Source organism: Oryctolagus cuniculus, chromosome 2 (assembly GCF_964237555.1).
Source record: "Oryctolagus cuniculus chromosome 2, mOryCun1.1, whole genome shotgun sequence".
Classification (NCBI taxonomy): Eukaryota; Metazoa; Chordata; class Mammalia; order Lagomorpha; family Leporidae; genus Oryctolagus; species Oryctolagus cuniculus.
The window spans coordinates 170308687-170329557 of NC_091433.1; the positions used below are offsets into that span (position 1 = coordinate 170308687).

General features: G+C 38.5%; 1 protein-coding gene across 22 annotated transcripts in view; it reads right to left on the reverse strand.

Moving 5' to 3' along the window:
* The window catches only part of BIRC6 (baculoviral IAP repeat containing 6), a 272057-nt gene that overhangs the window by 15033 nt on the left and 236153 nt on the right, over nt 1-20871 (reverse strand). For 20 of the 22 annotated variants that reach the window (XR_011386716.1, XM_070069267.1, XM_051843009.2 and 17 more), the window contains 2 exons: nt 4134-4279; nt 3096-3206 (listed from right to left, as the gene is read on the reverse strand). Coding sequence is in view for 19 of the 22 variants with exons in the window: in XM_070069267.1 (XP_069925368.1) it covers nt 3096-3206; nt 4134-4279 (257 nt within the window). In the remaining 3 variants the exon portion in view is untranslated. Of the gene's footprint in view, nt 1-3095; nt 3207-4133; nt 4280-6999; nt 7173-20871 lie in introns of those variants that run through there. The other 2 variants (XR_007918299.2, XR_011386717.1) reach the window with 1 other exon arrangement.

Below are 20871 nucleotides of genomic sequence, written 5' to 3' on the forward strand. Positions count from 1 at the left end.
GAAGGGAACCATATTCAAAGATAGTTGTTATAATGACAAAAATCACAAATATGTCACCAATCCTTTCTCCCACACAAAAGAGAGAAGACCGCAATATAGACTATAAATGAAAACAATGGACTATAAATATTTCAGCAACACCTATGTTATATAGGCATTAACAGTGTTGGATGGAAAATGTAATAGAAGCAAAGGCAGGAAACAATGTTTCATCTAAATGATTTAGGTTAAGTAACATTATAAAGTAGTAATCTATTACCAAAATAGGGTATTTTACTGAAATAACTCAAGATATAAAATATAAAAAATACTCTCACTAGATTTCATTCCTACAAATATACCCAGTCTTTATATACTTCCATTGATTTGGAATTAGAGAACAGAAAAACCAGGCCGAGAATTATGTTAACAGAACAAAAGATTATTAAGATAATGTTTAAGTGACTAAGGAGGAAAAAAAACTATTCCAAGTACTTTGATGTAACACAATGAGCTAATTCTAAATCATTTACTTAGAGCATCTTGGACAGACATATAGAAAAAAGTAGATCTGAACTTCATCTCTGACATTAACTCAATTCCTCATCACTGCATATACAAAGATTTAAATAAGTTCTAATACTAAATTAAAACCAGTTAAAGGAAATACTATGATTATAGGTAATGAGGACCTCTGATCTTACATTCCACATATTTCTAAATACATGGGAAAATAGTGATTTTCCAATTAATATTAATCCTGTAAATTTTACCAAGAGCTTATTTAAAAAGTGCAAGGTCCTGGGCTAAGCAATTTGGATCAAATGATACAGAAGAAACTATGTATCTATCTGCCTTCAAGGAGTTCAGGATCTAGAAAAACAGGAAGACCTACAAAAAGTATTACAAGTCTATGTACTACACTGTTAGAAATCAAAGTGTTACAATCTTTAACAAATCTTTCCAAGACAAAGAAATTTTGGTTCATTTCAAGCAGAAGCTACACATATAACTGTAACTGATGAGATGCATTATGTCTCAGTGAAACTACTGACTGGTTCTTATCAGTGAACTCCTAACCTGGAATTATTCCATCTGCCCAATGCTTGTCTTTCATGGACTACAGGGATAAATTTCTGTTGAATTTTATGAACAGTAATCTTCCAGACACCAAAATGGGCCTATCCTCATACCCAGAAGGAAACTTTTGTCATTTATTCACAGATAATAGGGTCCACTAATATCAAAACTTTATTAAAATAATCATTTAGGTGTCTAGTTGTTGAAAAATATATCCTGTTTCGCTCAGCAATTCCTCTTACATTAAAAAGGAATCAATCATGGATATACACAAATATTTATATATATTGGTGGCCACTGAGATGCTGTACATGTTACTAAAAACTTGGAGACAACCCAAGGGTGCACTGATTAAACACAAATGACATTACAACATATCATATGTAGTTCAGGAAAATCATTATATTAGAAAATGTGGGTATAGGGGACGGCACTGTGGCATAGTAGGTTCAGCCTCCGGCCTGCAGCGCCAGCATCCCACACAGGTGCTAGTTCATGTTCTGGCTGCTCCTCTTCTGATCCAGCTCCCTGTTAATGGCCTGGGAAAGCAGTGGAAGATGAGCCAACTCCTTGTGCCCCTGAATTCATGGGGTAGACCAGGAAGAAGCTCCTGGCTCCTGGCTTTGGATCAGCCCAGCTCCACCCACTGTGGCCGTTTGGGGAGTGAACCAGCAGATGGAAGACCTTCTATGTTTTTCCTTCACTGTCTGTAATTCTGCCTCTCAAATAAATTAAAAAAAAAATTTTTTTAACAAGGGTCGGGGTTTTGGTAAAGCAGGTTCATGTTCCACTTCTGATCCAGCTCCTGGATAATGTGCCTGAGAAAGCAATGGAAGATGACCCAAGTGTTTGAGCCACTGCCACCTACACGGGAGACTGGGAGACCAGATAAAGCTCCTGGCTCCTGGCTCCGGCCTGGCACTTGCGCCATCTGCTGCTGCTTCCCCAGGTACATTGGTAGGGAGCTGGATTGGAAGTGGAGCAGCTGGTACTTGAACTGGTGCTTATATGGGACATTGGCAATGCAGGCAATGGCTTAACCTGCTATACCAAAATCCTAACACTCTGACTCCACCATCTTATAAGCGATATTATATGTTCTGTTCATCAGCCTCCATTTGTCCAGAGTTCTAGAAAGGGAAAGGTAGGACTGAAAGCATATAAACTACAAGTTCTGAGGATGAATTTCAGGTAAGATTAAAATTATAAGCACAGGGGCTGGCTTTGTGGTATACAGGGTAAAGCCACTGCCACCTGCAATGCTGACATCCCATATGGGCACCAGTTCTAGTCCTGGCTGCTCCACTTCTGATCCAGTTCCTTGCTAATGTGCCTAAGAAAGCAGCAGAAGATGGCCAAAGTGCTTGGTGCTTGGGCCTGCACCCATGTGGGATATCCTGAAGAAGCCTTTGACGCCAGCCTGGCCCAGCCTTGGTTATTGTGGCCATCTGGGGAGTGAACCAGTAGATGCAAGATCTCTCTCTCTGTCTCTTCGTCTCTCTGTTTAACTTTAAAATAAGTAAATAAATAAATCCTTAAAAAAAAAGCATAACAGATTTTGGTCAATTCTTGGTTTCTTGACCAGGATGCATAAAATGGGGAGGGAAGAAACAAGAGAAAAACTTTTTTTGTTTTGTAGACATTCGGTTTATATTCTATTTTTCTAGGTTTTTCAAAGGCCTCCTACTGAAGTCATAATTTTTACAAATTGAAGAGATAAAGGTGATACAAAATTTTCAAATGTATCCACATATAAAATGTGGATTTTACATGCAGTTCTTAAAAATTTTTATTTGACAGCCAGAGATAAAGACAAAGCTCCCATTCACTGGTTCACTCCTCAAATGCCTACAATGGCCAGGGCTGGGCTGGGCTGGGCCAGACCAAAGCAAAGCCAGGAGTTGGCAACTCAGTCCTCCATGTGGGTGACAGGACAAGCCAGTTAAAATCTTCAATTTACTGGAATACATGTCAACAGCAATGTTGAAAAACTGAAAGTGAGATAGATATTCACGCGTGAAAAAATTTCAACTTACCAAACTGTAATTTCTTCATAACAGCCACATATTTTTCTTCAAGAGATTTTAACACTGACAAAGGCTTGGGTTTCATAGCCACCTTCTTGGAGTGTTCACCTAGTTTCTTTTCTGTTATTTAATATTTCAAGATAAATAACATCAGTATGCATTTTAGAAGATTAAAAGTAAAACCAATTTACGTCAGGAGTTCAAATTTTGAATTCCAGAACATTGCCTGTCTCTTCAGTTACTTTCCAATTTTATTATTTTGAGAATAAAATATTTCTATTTCATAAATATAACAAATCCACTTTCAAAATGGAAGTAAAATAATATAAAATCCTTGTGATCTGTAGCTAATGTTTGAAAATACCCATGTAAACTAAATTCTGACAGATAGTCTTAATGTACTATTATCTCCCTAATACATTAACATTTTTCAATTTTGTTACTTTCAATAGGAATAAAAAAAGAAATTTATGATGCATGTTCTTAGCCAGTCACATGCAATTTTAGCAATCTTATCTAATAGAGATAAACATTTTTTTTTTTTGACAGGCAGAGTGGACAGTGAGAGAGAGAGACAGAGAAAAAGGTCTTCCTTTGCCGTTGATTCACCCTCCAATGGCCGCCACGGCCGGCGCGCTGATCCGATGGCAGGAGCCAGGAGCCAGGTGCTTTTCCTGGTCTCCCATGGGGTGCAGGGCCCAAGCACCTGGGCCATCCTCCACTGCACTCCCGGGCCACAGCAGAGAGCTGGCCTGAAGAGGGGCAACCGGGACAGAATCCGGCGCCCCAACCGGGACTAGAACCTAGTGTGCCGGCGCCGCTAGGCGGAGGATTAGCCTAGTGAGCCGCGGCGCTGGCCTAGAGATAAACATTTTCAAATTAGAGACTGTTAGACTGACAAGAATAAAACCTGAAATGACAGTATTTTTAGGAAAATGAACTTGCTTGAAAACCATGAACGTAAAGCAGAAGAGAAAGACAGTTTTCAGCAGATAAAGAAACATCTTTGGCTTAAATGAAAGCAGCCTTGCGTGAACAGTAGCGTACCTTGATTGGCCTGTCGCAAACTGGTGGTGGCAGCAGAAACTATCTCAGCAGTCTTTTGGATGTCTGGCACCAAAAGAGTAAGTCCTTCTGGTTCTTGATCAGATGCATCTGGTTTTACTCCTGTTTTAACATTTTCCCTTTTAGATCTGAATTTGTTTTAATATGGAAAGAAACACAAGGAAAATTAAAATATTAGGACCAAACAATAAACATCTCCATAAATCAGTAATAGTGGCTAAAAATAAAAATGCCAGTTTATATTTCACTTGTCATATACATAATACATAGTAGTAGTAGTTTAATTTAGATTCACTACTGCTTTGAAATCTTAGGCTGATGCCCAGGATAATAAAGTTACAAGTTATGCTCCCTTCTAATATAAAAACAGAGAAAAGACAAACATTATGCAAACGTTCTGCTCTAAAAGACTCAGACATCTGATTATGTCTGTACATTCACAACTTCAAAAACACAATTAATCCAGAGACAGGGAAATCACTTTTATACCCAAAAGCAACAAGTGTTTGTCTTTTATTTGCTTGGAATACATTAATTTCCAAGAAAAAGAAATACTAGTCCAGAGTAAAATGGAAGTTCAATGCCTCATATGTGCTTCTATACCTGGATCTTTAAACACTAAGTTATAGCTATAGTGCCTAAGATTTTAAAGACATTATTCTGTTCTTACCAGGTTCTAAACTGTACCAAATTTTGTGACAAATTATTATCATAGTAGGACGCATTACAACAAAGTTTCTGCATATAAGACATCAAAATTCTTTAAAATTTTCTAGATGAGTATAATAGCAGTTTAATAAAGATTATAAGAGGTGTCTAAAAAGCTCATAGAAAATGCATATTATAGGAGAAAAAACTATTTTAGATTTCAATCTTTTGCACCAAAATAAACATAACTTTTAATTCCATTTTCTATGAACTTTTTTGAAATAACTTTGTATTCCCTTTTCTTCTACTTCAACTCTCAGCATGTTATTCACATAATAAATATCTTTACGATTCAGCTTCTTAGAAAGCTACAACTTCATTAAATAATTCAAAACATACTAAAGTCACATATAAAGAGTTTTAAAATATTAATGCTAAGGTATGATTTCAACTACAGATTACACATTTTTCTAGTTGTATACCTACCAAAAATTACCTGGACATTAAGTTAAAATAATATCTTAAAATGTGAGCATGGAGCTTTACAGAAGCATAAAAAGACTAAGGGAATGAGGAAGAATCCTTAGCAAAATAATACTGTGTTACCGTCATACAATTAAATTTTTATCACAAAGACAAAAATCTGCCCAGAAACAATTCAATGCTTAACTATAGGTAGGTAACAAGCAGTAAACTTAAGAAGCCACAGAGGAGGGTAGTAGGGCTAAATATTTGGATACAATATTATGCATGTGTTTTGAATTTGGGTCCTCTATGGAGCATGAAAAAACTAGTATCCACAAATATTTCAAACTATAGAGTACATACTATCTCACCTTGTAAGATGACTTAACTGAAGACACATAATGTGAAACTGCACTATTTCCTCACCTCCTGTGCCCTCTTTTCACATTTCCTGACCCATAAGAAGTCACAGAACACTATGCCATTTGGGGAGGCACCTGGCAGACATACTGAAAGCTACTTCATTCTTCAACTTCTGTGTGTACATGTGTGCATATGAATGTGTGTTTCCATGTACACTTAAAAACAGTATAGTGAATGTTTAGAACTTGAAATTTGAATTTTTAGTATTAGAGTCAACCGATATCATATTTTTTATAGCTATGAAATAAAGTTGGGACTCTAGCTTCACAGTGCATCTGGCCATTTCTTAATAAAGACATGACTCTGGCAAAGAAACACTTAACAGATTATCAACTGCATTTTCAAAAGCTAGTAACAAACAGTGTCAAACACTGAGAATCAGGAAAAGTGCCTAAGTCACTGCACAGTACCCACTCTGATTTACAAGGACTTATCCCTCCCCAACTGTAAATGATTCTCTATTAGTGAGGCTTAAAAAATTCTTAAGTAAAAGGGTCATTAAACTCTGAACAATATAAGAAAATTATAGTAAGTTGTTTGAGAGAAGAGTTATGGTTATAGCTATAACAAAACACAGATGGTATTCTAAGCCTATGGTCGATCAACTGACCCACCCTGTGCTCCCAATAAAGATTTGAGGTAAAGAAACATATCTTGCCAAGCAGAGAAGGAAGATATGAAAGAAAAGCTCATTCTTTCTGAAAGGGTATTTTCTTCTTGAAGAAACGAGAACCGCTGGCGTGAAAAGTGGACTGTATCAATGCAATTCAGGGCTTTACAGTACTCACCACCCCAGCAGACAGGTCACCCCTGGAAAGCGATGGGTTCCGACTTTCAAGCCCTATTCATCAATACCAATTTCCTAATCTCAGTTTTTACAAGAAGATTTCTACATTATTAAAATAGTGCAAACAGGATGACAAAAATTCTGTTTTTTCGTAAAAAAAATTAGTGAAAGGATTCAGAGAAGCTTAAAAATATTTTACACCAAATGCATATAAGAAACGATCATATATAACTCATGTTGAAGACAACGGCTGAATCATAAAGCAGATACATTTTAGACCTTTACACAGGTTCTGATACGAATTTTTACTTAGATAGTCTCTGATAAAACCATACAGAAAAAAGGGGGTAATCTCCAAACAGTGAGGCTATATCAAATACATGAAGGACACACACTACCTTGCCTATTAATGATTGCAGCTAGTCATCGTCTGACATTAAACTACAGCCAGTCGTTTCTTTTCTACCAAAGTTGCAGGTTACTGTCAACCCATCTGTAGGCCCAGTTCATGAAAAAAGGCCATACCTTAGCTCACATCCTGAAGACTGTGTGAAAAGCTATTTGAGTTCAAGGCACCTAGCTGGAAGTAGGTCTTTGAGACTGACAATGGATCCAACATGGTAAAAGCAATCAGCGACGGCCGCTACCATGGTATCCGCTGCTCTGTGCATACGTTGAATCTGGTTGTGATCACTGCCCTGAAGAAATACGAGGAAGCAACTGAAGTTTCTACTGTTGCACAGAATTAGCTGCAAACATTTTCCACTATGCTGTGAATTCCAACTAAACTAATAAAATAAGCAAATTTTGGCTCTATGATATATAATCTGAACTAGGATGTGAGCGAAATGGGTAAGTCTTTCTTCTGAAAACAAAAGGGAAAAAAAAACCTCAAACCTCAACATTTGGTTACACTGAACTGCCTCTATTAACTACTGCTCAAATTAAGCAAGATAATAGGAAGACTAAAGACATATCAAAATTATGTTTGTTTCTTATCCATCAACTAAGAACAGTTTACTACAGCTATTTTCTTGGTAGAAAATTAGCAAAGACTTCTTTAAACCCTTGCACTCCTAATTTTAAAACCAAAAGTATCATACAGCTGAAATAAACATTTAAAAAGCAGAGTCACTCTGAAGAATTTATCTGGAGTTATGCTGAGATATCCAGTTTCAGGATTATTAAGGATTAGCATTTTAAAAGAATATTCTAAAACAGTAAGAGAATGAAACTTCTACTTTTAACTATTAAACAATCATATCATGTTCTTCAGTTCCAAAACTCTTTTAGAAATTACAGTTTAAAACAAGATAAAAGGTAAGCTGAAAAAAGTTTTAAGTATTATTACTGCAGAGACTGTTTGCTTCTAACATTTCCAGAAAGAATTTCTGAAATGCACCAGTAAATGAGAAGGAGACCTCTGTAAGATGGTTTCTGTGACTGATTTATAGATTAAGTTTTTTTTTTTTAAAGATTTTGATTCCATTTTATTTTCAACTTTAACTCTTTCTAAACAGAAAGTATCAGTTTAATTTTAAAAAATTTAAATACAAACTTAACAGCATAAGAGAAGCAAATACTGAAAACAGAGATATAAGAAGCCTTTAAAACCATAACTAGAATTCTGTGTTAGAAAGAAATACAGTAACTTTAAGGCCAGAATACACACCACCAGATATAATAAAGGTACTGCATGCTACTATTGGATGGAGTTGCCATGAATAATACAATTCATCAGTTTACCAAAGGATTTCCAAACCAAGCCAAAGAAGTGTTAAAATAAATGCTCACACCCCTATCTCCACTATCAAATATAAAGTGGATGAACAATTGAATTTGTTTAAGGTCATCAAAAACTTTTCTAGTCAGAAAAATCAGGCTTTTTTTCATTCTGTAGGTGTATGAGGCAGAAGTAAAAGGCGAGAAACCAGGAATTGTTTTCCCAATAGACATCGAAGTAGATTTGGAACTAAAATTAATTCTTAAATGACTGAAGTCCTACAAGATCCAGAATAAAAGGGTTGAAAAACAAGAGCCTAACAGTAAATACACCTTTTATGAAGTAGGTCAGCTAATCTCTTACTGTTTTGCTGGACAAAAAGGAAGTGAGGTATTTCTGTAGAAGAACTCAGTTAATTTAAAACACGGTGAATGTCTCCATCAGAAAGAAACGAGGAGATGGCTAACAGCAATAAAGGATGCTTGCTTCAGTGCCCACAACACCGTACACTGAACACTCAGCCATCTGTCCTCATACCTACCAAGACTGACAGCATGTCCTTCTTTCAAGTTTTTGCTAAAACTATCATGTATCAAATATTGGTGCAGCTCTGGCCATTGTGGCCAAAGGGGGAGTGAAGCAGCAGATGAGAGACTCTCCCCCTCTGCCTCTCCCTCTCTCTGTAACTATGAATTTCAAATAAATAAGTAAAACTCTAAAAAAAAAAAAAAAAAAGGCAAGCAAAAAAATTCACAAAATGAACAAGAACAGTGTTTATAATTGGGGGTGGGGCTGCAGCTGCTTTTAGCAATGCAGAGAAAATAATTTTCCTTCAAACACACTACCCTGATCTACTTAAGTACATAGCAAACCAGACTGAAAAGACAGCAGAGGTAAAATACTATCATCAATAATTGGGCAATTTTCAGAAACATGGCTTTTACTAATATAAAATGGGTAAAGCTGACCAATCATTTTAAGTGATCATGTATAGCTGCTACCTTCTCATGCAACAGACAACTAATCTGCCAATAGTTATTAAGAGGCACAATTAGGATGCTAAGTATACCCAGTGAAATATAATGCCTTTTAATGTCCTATCATAGTGCTAAATTACAAACTCTTCAAGGGGAATACAAAAAAGATGGGTAAGAGGAAAATATCAGAAAAATTCTATAAAAATCCACACTATCACATATGATTTTTAAATTATCAAAAGTACATTTGTTTTTTCATTTAAAAGTGTTTTTACTGCATTGTTACCATTTAAGTTTTATATACCGTAAATATTCGAAGCCAGAATCAAGTCCTTTTCTCCTGTTCTCAACGGACCCAACCTAATCATTCATTAGAAGCTTAATTTAGCAGATACATATATATATTACATGAAGCCATTGGAGATCTGAGTTCTTATCATAGCTCTGCCACTGGACATCAGGAAACCTCGCGCATACCACAGTCTCTGCTGACTCTGCTTTCTCCATTTATTGAAAGGGTAATCTGAGGGTACAAGTGTGACAAGAGGATAAGAAACTGTGATTCTGCATCCCATGTTAAAGTGTGTCAGTTTGGGGGTTGATGCTATGGCGCAGTACGTTAATCCTCTGCCTGTAACGCCAGCATCCCAGATGGGCCCTAGTCCTAGTCCTGGGATGCTCCACTTCCGATCCAGCTCTCTGCTATGGCCTGGGAAAGCATTCGAAGATGGCCCAAGTGCTTGGGCCCCTGCACCCGTGTGGGAGACTGGAAGAAGCTCTTGACTTCAGATCAGCACAACTCCGGCTATTGTAGTCATTTGGGGAGTGAACCAGCAGATGGAAAACCTTTCTCTCTGTCTCTCCCTCTCACTGTCTATAACTTTACCTCTCAAACAAATAAACACAATCTTAAAAAAAAAAAAGTGTGATGTTGATTCTTCCAATCCATGAGCATGGAAGATTTTTCCATTTCTTGGTATCCTCTTCTATTTCTTTCTTTAAGGTTTTGTAATTTTCATCGTAGAGATCTTTAACGTCTTTGGTTAAGTTTATTCCAAGGTATTTGATTGTTTTTGTAACTATTGTGAATGGGATTGATCTTAGAAGTTCTTCCTCAGCCATGGCATTGTCTGTGTATACAAAGGCTGTTGATTTTTGTGCATTGATTTTATACCCTGCTACTTTGCCAAACTCTTCTATGAGTTCCAATAGTCTCTTAGTAGAGTTCTTTGGGTCCTCTAAATAAAGAATCATGTCATCTGCAAAGAGGGATAGTTTGAGCTCTTCCTTCCCAATTTGTATCCCTTTAATTTCTTTTTCTTGCCTAATAGCTCTGGCTAGAACCTCCAGAACTATATTGAATAGCAGTGGTGACAGTGGGCATCCCTGTCTGGTTCCAGATCTCAGTGGAAATGCTTCCAACTTTTCCCCATTCAATAGGATGTTGGCTGTGGGTTTTTCATAGATTGCTTTGATTGTATTGAGGAATGTTCCTTCCAAACCCAGTTTGCTTAGAGTTTTCATCATGAACGGGTGTTGTATTTTATCAAATGCTTTCTCGGCATCTATTGAGATAATCATATGGTTTTTCTTCTGCAGTCTATTAATGTGGTGTATCACATTGATTGTCTTGCGCACATTAAACCATCCCTGCATACCAGGGATGAATCCCACTTGGTCTGGGTGGATGATCTTTCTGATGTGTTGTTGCATTCTATTGGCGAGAATTTTATTGAGGATTTTTGCATCTATGTTCATCAGGGATATTGGTCTGTAATTCTCTTTCAGTGCTGCATCTTTTTCCGGCTTAGGAATTAAGGTGATGCTGGCTTCATAGAAAGAATTTGGGAGGACTCCCTCTTCTTCGATTGTTCTGAATAGTTTGAGAAGAATTGGAGTTAGTTCTTCTTTAAACGTCTGGTAGAATTCAGCAGTGAATCCATCTGGTCCTGGGCTTTTCTTTGTTGGGAGGGCCTTTATTACTGTTTCAATTTCTGTCTCAGTTATGGGTCTGTTTAGGTTTTCGATGTCTTCCTGGTTCAATTTAGGCAGGTTGCATGTGTCCAGGAATCTATCCATTTCTGATAGGTTTCCCTGTTTGCTGGCATACAAGTCCTTGTAGTAATTTCTGATGATTCTTTTTATTTCTGTGGTGTCTGTTGTTACATTTCCTTTTTCATCTCTGATTTTATTGATTTGGGTCTTTTCTCTTCTTTTTTTAGTTAGTTGGGCCAATGGGGTGTCAATTTTGTTTATTTTTTCAAAAAACCAGCTCTTCGTTTGGCTGATTTTTTGTAATGTTTTTCTTGATTCAATCCTGTTGATTTCTTCTCTGATTTTAATTATTTCTCTTCTCCTACTAGATTTGGGTCTGATTTGCTGTAGGTTTTCTAGATCCTTGAGGTGAATGGAAAGCTCATCTATTTGGTGTCTTTCCAATTTCTTGATGTAGGCACCTACTGATATAAACTTTCCTCTTAACACTGCTTTTGCTGCGTCCCATAAGTTTTGGTATGTTGTGCTGTTATCCTCATTTACTTCCAGAAAGTTTTTGATTTCTCTTTTGATTTCTTCTATGACCCATTGTTGATTCAGGAGCATGTTGTTCAAGCTCATGGATTGGAAGAATCAACATCATCAAAATGTCCATTCTCCCAAAAGCAATTTACAGATTCAATGCAATACCAATCAAGATACCGAAGACCTTCTTCTCAGATCTGGAAAAAATGGTGCTGAAATTTATATGGAGGCACAAGAGACCTCGAATAGCTAAAGCAATCTTGTACAACAAAAACAAAGCCGGAGGCATCACAATACCAGATTTCAGGACATACTACAGGGCAGTTGTAATTAAAACAGCATGGTACTGGTACAGAAACAGATGGATAGACCAATGGAACAGAATTGAAACACCAGAAATCAACCCAAACATCTACAGCCAACTTATATTTGATCAAGGATCTAAAACTAATTCCTGGAGCAAGGACAGTCTATTCAATAAATGGTGCTGGGAAAATTGGATTTCCACATGCAGAATCATGAAGCAAGACCCCTACCTTACACCTTACACAAAAATCCACTCCACATGGAATAAAGACCTAAATTTACGACCTGACACCATCAAGTTACTAGAGAACATTGGAGAAACCCTTCAAGATATTGGCACAGGCAAAGAATTTCTGGAAAAGACCCGGGAGGCACAGGCAGTCAAAGACAAAATCAACTATTGGGATTGCATCAAATTGAGAAGTTTCTGTACTGCAAAAGAAACAGTGAGGAGAGTGAAAAGACAACCGACAGAATGGGAAAAAATATTTGCAAACTATGCAACAGACAAAGGGTTAATAACCAGAATCTACAAAGAGATCAAGAAACTCCACAAAAACAAAACCAACAACCCACTTAAGAGATGGGCCAAGGACCTCAATAGACATTTTTCAAAAGAGGAAATCCAAATGGCCAACAGGCACATGAAAAAATGTTCAAGGTCATTAGCAATCAGGGAAATGCAAATCAAAACCACAATGAGGTTTCACCTCACCCCGGTTAGAATGGCTCACATGCAGAAATCTACCAACAACAGATGCTGGCGAGGATGTGGGGAAAAAGGGACACTAACCCACTGTTGGTGGGAATGCAAACTGGTCAAGCCACTATGGAAGTCAGTCTGGAGATTCCTCAGAAACCTGAAGATAACCCTACCGTTCGACCCAGCCATCCCACTCCTTGGAATTTACCCAAAGGAATTTAAATTGGCAAACAAAAAAGAGGTCTGCACCCTAATGTTTATTGCAGCTCAATTCACAATAGCTAAGACCTGGAACCAACCTAAATGCCCATCAACGATAGACTGGATAAAGAAATTATGGGATATGTACTCTTTAGAATACTATACCGCAGTAAGAAACAACGAAATCCAGTCATTTGCAACAAAATGGAGGAATCTGGAACACATCATGCTGAGTGAAATAAGCCAGTCCCAAAGGCACAAATACCATATGTTCTCCCTGATCGGTGACGACTGACTGAACACCAAGAGGGAAACCTGTTGGAGTGAGGTGGACACTATGGGAAATGGTGGCTTGATCAGCATAGCCCTGACTGTTAATGAACAACTAAATACATTATCCCTCTTAGTAGTTTTTTTTGTCTGTTCTACTTAATATGACTGGTTTAGATCTGTAATTGATGCACAGTTATTCTTAAGTGTTGAAAATTAACTGAAATGTGATCCCTGTTGAACATGGTGGTGGGAATGGGAGAGGGAAGAGATGTATAATTTGGGACATGCTCAGGCTGACTTGCCCCAAGTGGTGGAGTTGGAAGCATACCAGGGGATTCCAATTCAATCCCATCGAGGTGGCATGTACCAATGCCATCTCACTGTTCCAGGTGATCAGTTTCAGTTCACAGTTGGTCATGGTGAAGGGACTGGGAGTCAAAGGGAGCACATAGACAAGTCTAGTACCTGCTAACGCTAACTGATGGAGTAAATAAAGGGGAGAGTGATCCAACATGGGAAGTGAGAATCTCAGCAGACTCATAGAATGGCAGATGTCCTAAATAGCACTCTGGCCTCAGAATCAGCCCTAAAGGCATTCGGAGCTGGCTGAAAAGCTCATGAGAGTATTTCAGGCATGGAAAGCCAAGACACTCTGGCAAAAGATCTCTGCGAGTGAGATCCTAGTGGAAAGAACAGGCCATCAAAGAAGGAGGTACCTTTCTCTGAAGGGAGGAGAGAACCTCCACTTTGACTATGACCTTGTCTAAACAAGATAAGAGTCGGAGAACTCAGAGGGCTTCCATAGCCTTGGAAACTCATGACTGGAGCATAGGGAGATTACTGATGCCATAGACAGGAGTGTCAATTGGTAAAGTCAATAACAGGAGTCACTGTGCACTTACTCCTCATGTAGGATCTCTATCCTTAATGTGCTGTACATTGAGATTTAATGCTATAACGAGTACTCAAACAATATATTTCACTTTGTGTTTCTATGGGGGTGCAAACTGTTGAAATCCTTACTTAATGCATACTAAACTGATCCTCTGTAAAAAAAAAAAAAAAAAAAAAGAAATTATCAATTCCCAACTTGACTCTCACTGGGATTAAACATGACAATAGGTCTGCTCTGATTTCATCATCATTTTAAAAAATCATCTATTATTTTTCACTTTATGTTTCTGTGTGGGAGCAAACTGTTGAAATCCATACTTAATGTATACTAAGCTGATCTTCTGTATATTAAGATAATCGAAAATGAATCTTGATGTGAATGGAAGGGGAGGGGGAGTGGGAAAGGGGAGGGTTGTGGGTGGGAGGGACGGTATGGGGGGAAAGCCATTGTAATCCATAAGTCGTACTTTGGAAATTTATATTCATTAAATAAAAGTTTAAAAAAAAAAAAAAAAGTGTGTCAGTTTGAATCCCAGCTGTTTCCAATTTTAGCTTTCAGTTAATACACACCCTGGGAGGCAGCAGGTGATGATGGTTATTAACGGTTGGGTCCCTGCCTTCAATAGCGGAGACCCAGACTGAGTGTTCATCTCCTGGCTTCAGCCTAGCCCACTACCAGCCTCTGTGGGCACTTGCAGAGAACCAGCAGGTGGACGATCTCTTTCTTGCCTTTCAAAAATAAATAAAATGTTTGTTTTTTTTTTTTTTTTGAGGGGGTGGGGGTGGTCTGAGCTAAGAGCCCCTTATAGTAAGCTCTTAAAAATCTATAAAGATAATATAAACAAGTTACTAACTCTGATGTGCCTAGAAAGATATGTTAAAAACTATATCCCACTTAGCAACAGATTCCAAATTCAACAATTAAGCCTGCTTGAGATTTTCTGAGATAATCAAGTTAGTGATAATTGTCCTGAAACATATAGCTCATATAAGGCAATTTGACAATGAATAAATTATGTTTTATATTAATGTACCAGGCTTCTGAGGCAGAAATATTGTATCAATTTATAAATTTCAAGGTTTTTTTTTTTTTTTTTAACCTTAGGTAACAGAACAAGATGTATTTTGGCATTTGAGCAAAGTGTTTTTCAGGAACCAAATAAGGCTTAAGTGTGAAACCTAGGAGATCAAAGAAGAACAGTAGAGCTGCAAGAAAACAGAAGGCTCCAAACAATGTGTCAATGCTTTCCTCATAAACACTGGAATTAGCAGACTCAGCAGCTTAGTCTTAGTTTTATTACTGTTAGTGCTAAGTTGTCAATGTTAAACTTAAATCAGTATTCTTCTTCTCGTACAGCAGAAAAACTAAAGAACAAACTAAATTTTAAAACTGAATTCTGGCCGGCGCCGCAGCTCACTAGGCTAATCCTCTGCCTGCGGCACTGGCACACTGGGTTCTAGTCCCGGTCCTGGCGCCGGATTCTGTCCCGGTTGCCCCTCTTCCAGGCCAGCTCTCTGCTGTGGCCAGGGAGTGCAGTGGAGGATGGCCCAAGTCCTTGGGCCCTGCACCCACATGGGAGACCAGGAGAAGCACCTGGCTCCTGGCTTTGGATCAGCGCGATGCGCTGGCAGCAGCGCACCGGCTGCGGCGGCCATTGGAGGGTGAACCAACAGCAAAGGAAGACCTTTCTCTCTGTCTCTCTCTCTATTATTGTCCACTCTGTCAAAAAACAAAACAAAACAAAACAAAACAGAATTCTAGGGCTGGCACTGTGGCATGCGGGTAAAGCCAACACGTACAGTGCCGGCATCCCATATGGGCGCCAGTTTGAATCCCAGCTGCTCCACTGCCAATACAGCTCTCTGCTGTGGCCTGGGAAAGCAGAGAAAGCTCTTGGCTCCTGCCTTCGGATTGGCTCAGGCTGTTGCGGACATTTGGGGAGTGAACCAGTGCATGGAAGCTCATTGGCTCGTACACTCTCTCTCTCTCTCTTTCCCTTTCTGTAACTCTGTCTTTCAAATAAAAAAATCTTCCAAAAGGTAGGAGGGCAGGGTAGGTAGCCATAGCATTTCTTTCATGTCACAACATGACCCTGGGTCTAAATGACATTGGATACAGTCTTGTTATCCAATAGGCAGTGTTGATATGATATGTTCAGCCCCTACTAATAAGCAGGGGGTCGGCACTGTGACGTAACAGGTAAAGCTGCTGCCTGCAGTGTCAGCATCCCATATGGGTGCCGGTTTGAGTCCCAGCTGTTCCATGTCCAATCCAGCTCTCTGCTATGGCCTGGGAAAGCAGTAGGAGATGGCCCAAGTGCTTGGGCCCCTGCACCCCCTCCCTTCACCGCCATTGTGGAGGACCCAGAAGAAGCTCCTGGCTCCTAGCTTTGGATTGGCACAGCTCTGGCCCTTGCGGTCATCTGAGGAGTCAACCAGCAGATGGAAGACCTCCCTCCCTCTCTCTCTCTGCCTCTGCCTCTCTGTAACTCTGCCTTACAAATAAAATAAATAAATCCTTGGAAAAAAAAAAAAAAAAAGCTCATGCTGGAGTTTCATAAAAAGAACAAAAAACCTGAAAATCCAACACAAAAGCTAAAGCTGTTATTACCACGTGCATTTTATCTACAACACAAAGCAGACTTATTCTCAAGAAAAAAATGGAAACCAATAAAAGCACAGAGGCTAGGACGAAATACACTAAGCCAAAATTAAACTGGCGGAACAACAGGAGTAGAAGAAATACTTTTGCCTTCTGTCAACCTAAGGACCAATGTGACAGTAATGAACATGCACTTTTGCCAATTTTGATCTCTCATGGCTGGTATGAAGTAGGTACAGCAGCACTGGGCTCGTGTACAAACGGACATGGAATCACAGGTTATCTCTGGCAGGTGCATGACACTGCTCACGTCACACATAACTCCTCTACTTCAGACAGATACACTGATTACCCCAATTTCATCATTACACAACATACACATGTATCAAACCATCACACTGTACCCAGTAAGAATGTGGAATTATATGATATTCAAAAACACAATCCTAAAATAAATAAAAACAAAATCAAGGCTAGCTTAGCCGTCTAATTTCTCTCAATTATGTAAAGAAAAAATGGGGGTTAGAGGGAGGAAGGAGTAAGATGGTTAACAGACATCTCTTTTCTTCTCCTTTTTCTACTCTGTTAATTTATATTGCAGGACCAGTGCTGTGGCGTAGCGGGTAAAGCTGCCACCTGCAGTGCCGGCATCCCACATGGCACCAGTATGAGTCCCAGCTGCTCCACTTCCGATCCAGCTCTCTGCTATGGCCTGAGAAAGCATTCGAAGATGGCCCAAGTCCTTGGGCTCCCGCACCTGCGTGGGAGACCTGGAAGAAGCTCCAGACTCCTGGCTTCGTTTCATGGCAGCTCCAGCCATTGTGGCCAATTGGGGAGTGAACTAGTGGATGAGAGACCTCTCTCTCTGTCTCTCCTCACTCTGTGTAACTCTGACTTTCAAATAAGTAAGTAAATCTAAAAAAAAATTACATTGCAAAGCACTTCTACTTCTAGGGAACTTGAGGATAGAGCCTATGAAACAGCATTTTGCATTGTGTAGGAAGACGCTAAGTACAGTACAATATTAAATAACTGAATCACACAATGAGGAAGCAGTTATGAAGAAAAGTTCTCATTAAGCCTTTGGCAATTCTTTAGCACTAGTTAAATTTCTCTTAAAAACAGGGAGAGGGATCTGGTGTCAGTGACTGTTTCTATTTTAATTTGTTAACTTCTTGTTATTTTATGTTCATAGAAAAGTCAAAATTATAACGACAGAAGAACATATCTAGGGATGCCAAAGGTTATGGGTGTGATGAAGGTTTGAGAGCAAAGGAGCAGCACTAGCACTCAATGGTTTGTAGGCTTTTGACACAGATTGTTGTTCTGTTTCTGACTATGGTGAAATAAATTTAAGCATATTAAAATTCTTGGAACTGCACACCAAAGAAAAATGGTCAAATTCACTCTGATAATTAAATTATAAAAACAAATCATTGTATCATATGGTAACTACTGCTCTTCAGCTTCCTTTTCAAAATTCAATGATATGTCTAAACAGTTCTTTTTTCATCTAAAAATACTGACCACTTTCACTCTTTTCCATTGCTGTACACAGATATGCTGTGGCTTAAACAATCCTCTGTGACAGACATGTATTTTATTTTTCCAAATTTCTCATTTTACAAACAAAATCTGGGAGCATGTTTTCCAGATAATGCTTCTTTGTACACCTTAGTGAACACTATTTTCTTCACAATAAAGAGATCATCCATTTCTTTTAGTTTATTCATTTTTACTCTTCTATATATGCTCTTCTATATATATCAATTATGTTAATAATTGTAAGTTTTTCTCAAAACAAAATGTATCCTTTTTTGTAAAATGCTATTTGATCTAAAGAAAAAGTCTAAACAAACAATAAAAATATAATTGGTATCAGATCTAAGTTTTTCCTCACAGGTGTCCAGGCTCTATGGTCTGACAAAGAATTTCTACCAAAAAACATGACTTTCAGTTTTCAATCATGAAAACTACTGGACTTACTTGATCAGATTAACATTATCCCACTATTCCTTTAATTCTCTTTTGGATCTGGGTAAGTTCCAAAATAATATAGACAAAATGCACCGGGAAAGAAAAAACTTAAAACCCATCACTATTGTAGAAGTTTTCCAGGTTTCCAATTTTAGCTGGGCAACAGGTCTAAGGGATTATCAGAGTAACATGTGAACATGTTTGTAGTCCCACTCTGTCATTCTCAGACCAATACAAAAGATGTAAGATTCTCTACTAGTAACTGATTATCAAGCCAACCCAGCAGCGTGCTTACTTTTAGAAAATTTCTCCTTAGGATTGCAGATTACAGATTCTTATATACAAATAAAAGAAGTTATACATCCAGAAATATTTAGGCTGTGGCATCTGTTTTCTACTGAATGATATCCTCAGAGACATATTTGCAGTTACTAATATTAACACAGAAAATAGTGGCATAAAAGTCTGAGTTACATAATTGCTTTTTTGAAGTAAAATGTCTGGAAAGTGAAATATAGTCATATCTAGGAAGTAACTTTCTATTAAGTCCATAATACAACAGCAACAGTGATAATGAGCACCAAATTCTTTTTTCTTAGAAATGGTCAGACAGGAAGAGGGCACATGCAACTCTACCTACTGAGATGAAAAGGATGCAAATCTCTTTCATGGCCAATTTACTCTTGTTTAAGTCCCAGCACAGAACTACACCAAATGAACATGTTTTTTTAAATGCAAATCTGATCAGATCTCTGCTGACAATCTTTCTGTGCTCATCACCAGGTACTTGCAAAAATAAGAAAATCTGTGATCACTCTTCATCTTCCAGTCCCTGAATTCCTCTTTCCACCTGGACTACAGCCAGGGCAGGACCAAAGCTCCTGCAGTTCTCTGAATACATACTGCTTCCACTGACTGCTAACATTGTTAGCCTCTTCATTTAACTAATTCCTAGGTATCTGCTAGACTTTCAAACCATCACTGATTCTTCCTTAGTGTCTTACACTTTTTATTTTTTTAAGGTTTTTAAAAATTTGTCTAAGGCGGGCGCGGCGGCTCAATAGGCTAATCCTCCGCCTGCGGCGTCAGCACCCCAGATTCTAGTTCCAGTCGGGGCGCCGGATTCTGTCCCGGTTGCCCCTCTTCCAGGCCAGCTCTCTGCTGTGGCCCGGGAGTGCAGTGGAGGATGGCCCAAGTGCTTGGGCCCTGCACCCCATGGGAGACCAGGAGAAGCACCTGACTCCTGCCATCGGATCAGCGCGATGCACCGGCCGCAGCGGCCGTTGGAGGGTGAACCAACGGCAAAGGAAGACCTTTCTCTCTGTCTCTCTCTCTCTCTCACTGTCCACTCTGCCTGTCAAAAAAACAAAACAAAACAAAAAACAAAAAAAAAAACATGATCATGAGTTTCTAATACATCAACCAGATAAACATAAATAATCTGTCCTTCCACCTTCTTAATACTATCTTTCCATCTCCTCTTATAAAAGACTTCAGGCTTAGGGCATACTAACCTATAGACTCTCCTTCATTCTTTGAATTATCATCAAAATTTCAATAATAATCACTTTATGTAACCACAATTATTGCATAGAGATCTGCAAAGTACACAGTGAATCTAGTTCTTCTTTAAGATTACCAAAGAATTAAATATAGACTTCATTTGAAAGAAAAAATATTACATGTCTTTTGTAGGAAGGAAAGAAGAGGAGAGAGGTATAAAGAGGGAAGAGAAATGACGAGAAGGCGACATAAAGTACTGATAGGTTAGCAAAGAACGAACTTCACATGTTCTCCGCATGCCCAGCCTTGAAAGTAAAACAGGGATGTAATGACACGGCCTTCCTGTGTTTTCTTTCTGATAAAGGCTTCACAGCACAGCAGAGACCAAGAGGGATCTCAACGAAGAAGCATATTCAAAACGTCCTAGTACTGTTTCTCTACTCAGTAAAGCCGAGTTACTAAAACATTTCTGTACAGCGTCACTGTCAAGTCAGCTGAAGGAAGCTCCATCAACAGTCATTACGAACTTTAAAAGTGTGCTTGTCAAGTCTGAAGTGTCATTTTTTCCAGATGATCAAACAGAAAAACAAAGAGCTCCAGTTAAACAAAACAGCTATTCTTTATTTGAAATCAAACTTTCCTAGCAAATTAATTAACATGTTTTGTACAGAAGATTCCTCTTCCCTAAAAATTATGTTATGTAATCAAGTAAAAGAGT